At 32.9% G+C, this 8,544-nt stretch overlaps 1 protein-coding gene across 1 annotated transcript; it reads right to left on the reverse strand.

Annotated features, from left to right (window-relative positions):
* Positions 5,195–8,112, reverse strand: LOC107607136. The gene is made up of 4 exons (XM_016309116.1): positions 8,083–8,112; positions 6,101–6,256; positions 5,976–6,004; positions 5,195–5,861 (listed from the first exon to the last, which is right to left on the reverse strand). The coding sequence occupies exons 1-4, from the start codon at positions 8,110–8,112 to the stop codon at positions 5,195–5,197; spliced, it is 882 nt and encodes a 293-aa protein (XP_016164602.1).

Raw genomic sequence — 8,544 nt, forward strand, 5'->3', positions numbered from 1 at the left:
GTGGGTTAAATTCACCGGTAACTATTAATTTAATTATTTATAATAAATAATATATTACCGTCGGATTTATCGGGAGAAAAATCCGACGGTAACAAGTTCCAGAATTTCGGAATTAAAAGTTTATATCCATCGCTAAGTCCGCCGATAATTAGAGGCGGACGAAAAAATTCGCCAATAAATAATTACCGGCGAGGTTTATACCGTCAAATTTATTCTGCCGATAAATCCGACAGTATCCGACGATTTTTTTGTAGTGAAAAATGATTTATAGTGACGGTTTTATTTGACAAGAATTTTTTTTACAATGCATTGACTAGACTCTTGAGGTATATATGGTTTACTGAAATTAACTTGGGAATTAATCCTCCTCCTCTTTTTTATTTTTTTTAGTTCACATTTGGCTTGAGTAGGTGCAGTAAATAATTGAAGGATATCCTTGAATCTGACCCTTTAAGATAAGGTTTAATGATTTTATTAACAGATGATGTACTGGCTGCTATTTGTTGGTTTCTTAATTGAAAGGCTTATTAAGATTTATGCCATTTGTTAGAGAGCTTCTAGTAGGACTTCTAGATACAAATATCTAGCTTTATCTTTTAATCTTTGGTGGTTAATGTTGTTCTCTTGTTATAGTTGCTTGACCTAACAATATTTTGTTGTCTCTGTCTAACATCTTTTTTTAGGCTTCTTTGTTATGTATTACTCGTGTTAGCGTTTTAGGAATCAAGCATTCTGTTAATATATATATACATGTCTGCTCTTGTACTCATATCTTTCAGGAATCAAGCGTTTTAGGCTTCTTTGTTATTTTACTCTTGATGTAAGTATTTTTGCTTTGAAAAGCATTTATTGTCTTCCGGTGAGTAAATGATAATCTTAAACTTGTTGGTTTTGTTTTTAAGTTTGAATTGTTCCTAATATTAATGTGATTAGTGATTATTGAACTTTAAGTGCCTTACTCTAAAATGCATTATTCTACTACATTGGCCTAATTTCATTTTTCATTGTTATTGATGTACAAATAACTCAATGGTAGAAATAGAATGAGAGATTTAATTGGCCGGATTTCATTTTTCAATGCTAAAGCAGTAAAAGAAAAATACTGAATACCATCGAATTTAGTGTTAAATTTATTGGCGGATTTGACAATAAATTCGTCAGATAAAAAAGTTACCATTAAATTCCATTTTTCGATGGTAAATTTACTAGTAATATTTAGAGGTAAAAAACATTAACTGGCACGATTATTACCGTCGGAATTACTGGCGAATTTATTCGCCGGTAAAGCTCAATTAATGAAATGCTGCATTTTGGTCACGTGCAATGCATTATCGTTGGATTTATCCGCCGATAAATCCGACGGTAATTTTGCCCTAAATTTAAATCGTGTGCCCTCTCCCCTCATTTCGAAAGACCCACACTTTTTCTAAACTGCTTCTCTCTCTCTCTCTCTCTCTCTCTCCTCAAATCACCTCTGGCAACCCCTTCTGCCAGCACCAGCACCACCAACAGCCTCCAAAGGACCTACTCTTCAGTCTCACTCTTCACAGCGCCGAAACACTCCACTCCCACTCTTCTAGCACTGAATCTCCTCTCACTCTCTCAGCCTCTCACAACGACGTAGCTCCTCCCTCTTCTCCACCGTCGACACCGCCACATAGCACCCTGACTCGCGTCCCGCGGAAGCGTGGCCCTTTCTTCTGATCTCCTTCCCCATCCTCGAAGTGCTTCTCTCTCCATCCTCCACCACGGCGCCACGTACCAGCAGCTGCTGTTGTCCTTCACGCACCAACAGTCACCGTCGTCCTCCACGCACAGCAGCAACACACTAGACGATATCCGATTTAGGGTTTTTTAATTCTGTTTTGATTTAGAGTTTTTTTAATCTATTTTGATTTAGGAGTTTTTTTAATTCTATTTTGATGATTTTGTATTTGAAATTTTGTTTATGATTTTGAATTCTATTTTGATGATTTTGTGTTTGAAATTATGTGTTTATTGTTCTAATTTTAATTCTATTTTTATGATTTTGTTTCAATAATTCTGTTTTTATTTTAGTTTTTTTTTTTAAATTCTATTTTGATTTAAATTTTTTTAATTCTGTTTTGATTTATGTTTTTTAAATTTTATTTTGATGATTTTGTATTTGAAATTTTGTTTATGATTCTAATTTTGAATTATGTATGTTTTGATAATTTTGTGTTTCAAATTCAGTGTTTAATATTCTAATTTTAATTCTATTTTTATGATTTTGTTTTAAATTCTGAGATAATTATACAGCTTGATATTAGTTCAAGTGATAACATTGGCGACACAGAAGCTAAGGAGCAATATGACCTAGTGTTGCTCATCCGAATGAATCTGCAAGTGTAAGATTTTCAACTGCATTGTTCTGGTTTCTGTTCTGGTGTTGTTTGAGTTAATTATTTTCTGAGTTAATTGTTGACTTATTGTTTGTTGTTAATTTTTTTAAGTTTATTATTATTTGAGTTAATTATTTTCTGAATTAATTAGTGTCATATTTTTTGATTTATTAGTTTAGAAATTATCGAATTTAAATATTATATATTACTTCTTTTTTGTTGTTAAAATTATTATTTAAAATTGAATTGGATTGTTATAAAAAAAAATTTAAATTTATTGATAGATTTACCATGGATTAAATCTGTCAATAGTTATTAATTTAATTATTAATTAATAATATATTACCGTTGGATTTATTAAAAAAAATCCGACGATAAAAATTACTAACAAAAATTTTTTGACAATAATTAGCAGTGGACAAAAAATTTTACTAGTAAATAATTAATTATTGGCAAAGTTTATATCGTCAAATTTATTCTGACGATAATAAATATATTATCGACAATTTTTTTTTGATAAATCCGTCAATAAATTTGACGGTATCCAATAAATTTCTTACAGTGAAGATTATTTGTAAGAAATGAAGCTTTGTGTGGAAATGAAACTGGCTGCGGTAGTGTCCTAGTATTAAATGTAAAAGTACTTTACCTAGTGTTCTAGTGTTTTAAAACAGATAGCTTGCTTTATTATTCCATTTATCGGTCAATTTGAAAATCTCATCATGTGGATTATTATTCCTAAGATTATTGATTTACACTATATACGACTGAGCCTAATTATAATATTTTTTAAAATTACATTATATATGACAATTTATTCTTTAACAACCATTCTAATATAATGTTGGTATATAATTATATATAAGTGAAGCCAACGCTAGTGTCTCTTTTTAATATTTTGTTTATTGTCTCAGGTTGTTGTACCTAAAAATAGGAGGTACCTTCTTAAGATGTAATTATCTATATACGGTAGTGAATAAATCTTGCTTCATTTAATTTCTCTCAAGTATTTTATATTTTTTGGGTTTGATCTTTTCTTAGTCCTATATCCATGTATTATTAATTAGTGATAGTGTATTAATTAACAAATGATATTTATATCATATTTTATATTTATCTTTTTCTTTTCAATCTGGTGACAAATAATGTGAATGTGAATATTACTAAAATATATATATATTTTTTTGTGAGCAGTGGGACATGATGTAAAGAATTTTATTTTAGGATAAATATTACGATCAGTCATATATATCCTAGTTATCTAATTGTAATGTCTTGATTTTTTTTGTTACGAGACTTTACTGTATTATCTGTAGTTGATAATAGGATAAGTATTGTTTTGGTCCCTAACGTTGAGGGTTAGAATCGAAATCGTCCCTGATGTAATTTTTGACTTAAAATCGTCCATAATGTTACATTTCATTTTAAAAGCGTCCTTTCTANTCGCAACTCGCAACCTCGCCGCCTCTGCCTCGTCCCCTCGCCGCCTCTGTCTCGCCGCCTCTGCCTCGCCGCCTCCGCCTCGCTACCTCCGCCTCACAACCTCGTCACCTGTTTTTTTGCTTCTGCTTTCTTGCTTTCTGTTTCCTGCTTTTTTGCTTCTGCTTTCTTGTTTTCTGTTTCTGCTTCTTAGTTTGGTGTTGTTGCTGTTGTTTGGTGTTGGTGGTTGGTGTTGGTGGTGGTGTTTGTGTTAGTGTTGGTGGTGGTGGTGGTGGTGGTGGTTGTGGTGGTGGTGGTGTTGGTGTTGGTGTTGGTGTTGGTGTTGGTGGTGTTGGTGTTGGTGGTGGTGGTGGTGGAGGAGATAATTGTGTTGGTTGTGGTGAGGGTATTTTTGTCCAAAAAAAATTAAAAGGACGATTTTAATACGAAAAAAAAACATTAAGGATGATTTTAAATCCAAAATTACAATGGAGACGGTTTCGATTCGGACCCTCAACGTCAGGATCAAAACAATACTTATCCCTTGATAATATAATATGTTTTGATTTGTGTGGTTTTAAACTAAAAATATATTTAGTATATAATGTAAATTTTATTGTTTGGTTGATTTGAATTTATTTGTCTTTTTTAGACTTATATATTTTGTGATGCATCAGGTAAATTATTGAAAACGAATTTCATATATTATGTATAAATCGTAGATTATTAGACAAAACCATGACCATATAGAATACTAAAATTGTGATCATAGTTAAGGGTGAATGTGAACATTGTTTGGATTTTCAAAAATCAAACTGTATCCACTTTTAAATCAGTTTTGTGGTTCAAAAAACTAAATTGAAACCAGATTAAAAAAAATCGATTCTAAGATTTGAAAAAATAAAAACTGATTTCAAACCGATTTTAATATTTGAATTTAATTTTATAAGTTTTAAAATCAAATTTTTTAACTTCAAAAATCAGATTTTTTAATCAAAAATCCAATTTTAAAACCAATTTTTAAAAATCTAATTTCTAAATTATATTTTTTAACCAAAAATTCAATTTTAAAATCAATATTTAGAAATCTAATTTTTAAACCATAATTTTTTTAAAGTAAATCTTATAACCAAATCTTATAAGCAATTTTGGTCTGTCAGATCCAAATATGTCTCTTTAAAAAATGTCAAGATTTTCAAAAGCAACATATATAAGTATATAACGAGGAATAGAAACAGACTAAGAAGATAAAAATGAATCTGCAATATATAGAGATTTGAATTTACATATTCAATATCAACAATGAATTGCACTCTAATGTGAATACATTCAAGGTCAAAATCCGATGGAAACTTGTTTCATTCATTGAAATAATACATGAGAAGTTCAAACTCACTAATCATAATTCACATTCAACTAAAGTTCCAAATTTCAAATTTTATTCTATTCTTCATGCATAGAGCAACCAACAAAGAGAACCCACCACCATTACCACCACAGGACCTTGTTGATGAAGAACATGAGCTCCGCCCTCCATCACTACTCTCCTCTGCCCACTGCAACAATCCTGAACTTGACATCGGCGACAGCGATGGCAGCACCGACGGTGCCCCCACCGTAGTGCTTCCGGTGAAGCTCTTCCTCATCAATCTTTTCTCAGGACCCACCATTTCAAGCCATACAGCACCATTACCAACTTGAAACACAAATGCACCATGGAGATGTTTATTCCCATTTCCACCATTGCTATTATTAACCATCCAACGCAGCACATCCCAATAGAAATCAACTTCTACCCCATCAATGAAGATCTTCTCATTCGCTCTGAACTTCCATGCAAGCCTCTTCACAACCAAGCAAACTTCACCGTCCACTTTCACTCTTAACACCCCTCCATTATTGATGTACTCAATCTCTATATCATGTTTAGAACCCAAGAACACACTCCTTGGCACATAACTCATTGTTCCAAACACATGCTCTCTTCTGGAAAGCAGAACCTGATCACAGGGTGCTTGTTGATTCTGAATGAGATCACCAAGAAAGAATTCAAGCCTTCCATTGCACCATATTTTATCTCTAGTTTACAATCTTTCCATATCATTTATCTCTAGTTTGTTTCAAAGTGCATTGCATTCTAGATTTATAGAATTCATCAAGAGGCAGAAATCAATATGCATTTTCTAGTTTCACAAATCAAGTTCATATTCAGTAATTATCAACTAATTGTAAAGCAATTATCAACTAATTAAAAAAATTAAGTACGAAAGAAGCACGAGCAGAGGCGAATGAAAAGGAAAAAAACCAGAAGCTCGCACCTGTGACGGCGAGTAGGCGACGGTGAAACCAAACGATGACGACGGCGAACGAGAAAGGAGAAGACCAAAGACAAAAGAAGAGAAACAAATGTGAGGCCATTGAACGGTTGAAGGAAACAACACGGTGCCGGTGCCAGTTACCTGCTCCAGTGCCGGCTGCGGCGGAGTGATAAACTCCAATTTTGTGGTTTATCTTGTGTTGAATTTAGTAGATTTTATCAACTTTTATCATATTTATTCAATGAAATAGCATGGTTTTGTGAATTTCTCCTAAATTGTGCTTAAGAGTGAAAACATGCTTTTTAGATCTTTAATTTGCTAAATTTAACTCTCTTTAATTCCATTCGATGCCTTGATGTGTTTGTTTAGTGATTTCAGGCTTAGAAGGCAAAAATTGGATTGAAGAAATAAAGAAAAAGCATGCAAAGTGGAGAATTCATGAAAAAATAAGGATTTGGAGAATTCATGGTTACGCACATGCGTGCCTCACGCATACGCGTGAAGAAGGAGTTCGCCAGGCCACGCGTACGCGTGACACTCGTCACGTGACTTCATTAAAGAAAACGTGACTGGCAATTTCTGAGTTGCATCAGGCCCAAATCCAACTCATTTCTGAAGCTATTAGAGGCAAAATTCAAGATGGAACAAGGGGGAGAGCAATTAGATTAGTGTAGAAACATGTCTTAGGGTAGTTTTCTAGAGAGAAAAGTCCCCTCTTCTCTCTAGAATTAGGGTTTTTAGTTTACTTTTCTTTTTAATTTCAAATTTTAATTCTTGTTTTAGTGTAGTTTCATTTATATTTTCATGCTCTATTGTCTTAATTCTCTTAGTTTCTCTTGTTAATTTCTCATTTATATCATCTTATGAACACTCTTATTGATTTTTATTTCCTTTAATGCAATTGGTGTCTTTTTATATTTCTTATTGTTTATTTGAGTTATTGTTGTTATTTTCTTATATTTGGTAGTAGTAGATTTTGGTATTCATGCAATTTTATATGTTTTCCCTTTTATGCACACCAAGTATTCGATAAAATACTTGACTTAATTTTAGAGTAGATTTTGTGCATTCTTAGCTTGGAAAGAGAAATTAGGCAATCTTGAGTCATTAATACCCAATTTATACTAGTGATCTAGGGTTGTTAGTTAATCTTATTTCTATTGACATTACTTATGGATTAGGGTTAACTAGGCATATTTGACTTTCTTCCGATGTGAAGATAACGTAATAGGCTTAACTCTTCTTAATTATTGCATTATTATTAATGACTAGGATGAAAACCTTTATTATCAATCTTTGCCATGAATGCTTCTTTATTGTTTGTTATCTTTAGTTGTTTAATTTATTTTCTTATCATTTAAATTCTTGCATTTTAATTTCTTGCCCTTTTATCAACCCACCCCGTGAAACTCATAACCAATAATTGAGCACCCGATTGCAATTCCTTGAGAGACGACCCGAGGTTTAAATACTCTCGGTTTTTATTGGGTTTGTACTTGTGATAAACAAATTAAACTTTGATTGAAGGTTGTTTGTTGGTTTGGATCTATATTTCGACAAGATTATTTTTGTGAAAATTCTTAACCGACATTTATCCTCTATCAAGTTTTTGGCGCCGTTGCCGGAAAATTATAATATGTGCTTGTTATTGGTTATTGTCCATATGTGAATATTGTGAATATGTTTGCTTTTTGTTAGTTTTTGCTAGTTGTAGGAGTTTATTTTCTTTATCTATTATTATTATTTGTTTTTATTTTCTCTTGCTACCATGAATTCTCATTCCTTTGGCTACGAGTTTGGTTCAAACTATGTTGTAGAAAATAGAAATGAAAACTTCAATGAGAGGTTGCATCAAGGATTTGAAAATCAAAGGTGGGAGGAGCTTCAATCTTATAGACACTATACTTAGCAACAACCTCCTCCGGTTTCTTATGGGTATAATCCAACTCCTAATGTATACCAATCTAATGGATGTGGTGAACCTCATTATGGTTGTCAACCATAACCACCATATACGTATAACCCCCCTCCTCAACATAGCTTTCAACCACCATACTCACAAGTCCCATAACACCAAACACCTCCATATGATCCTAACCCATATCCACCATACCAACAATCATATGAGCCATATGAACCATACATAGAACCACCCCAATTCCAACATCAATACTCCCAAGAACCACCACCTCCATATACACCGTCTCCATACCTTTACCAAGATGAACCATCTTCCAATTATGAACCCTTTCTCCCAAACAATGAACCCTCTTTCTCACCATCACTTTCAGTGAATGAAGCTTTCCAACTCTTTATGCAAGAACAAAGAGGTCTTTACTCTCTCTCTCTAAAAGTAAGAAGAAGATCAAAAGGAGCTAAAGGAGTTGGAAATCATGGTGGCTACCATGACGGAAGCCGTTAACTGCATAGCCTCCTACCTACAC

The sequence above is a fragment of the Arachis ipaensis genome, chromosome B07 (genome assembly GCF_000816755.2).
Source record: "Arachis ipaensis cultivar K30076 chromosome B07, Araip1.1, whole genome shotgun sequence".
Lineage (NCBI taxonomy): Eukaryota > Viridiplantae > Streptophyta > Magnoliopsida > Fabales > Fabaceae > Arachis > Arachis ipaensis.

What these genes read in the sequence shown, in the direction of transcription:
- LOC107607136 (XM_016309116.1), bottom strand. Translation starts at nt 8,112, where the DNA reads ATGGTGGTTATGGTTGACAACCATAATGAG. An exon ending in TGGTTGACAACCATAATGAG is followed by an intron (nt 6,257 to 8,082) that starts GTTCACCACATC and finishes ACTCCGCCGCAG; the next exon opens with CCGGCACTGGAGCAGGTAAC. An exon ending in ACTGAATATGAACTTGATTT is followed by an intron (nt 5,862 to 5,975) that starts GTGAAACTAGAA and finishes ATTGTAAACTAG; the next exon opens with AGATAAAATATGGTGCAATG.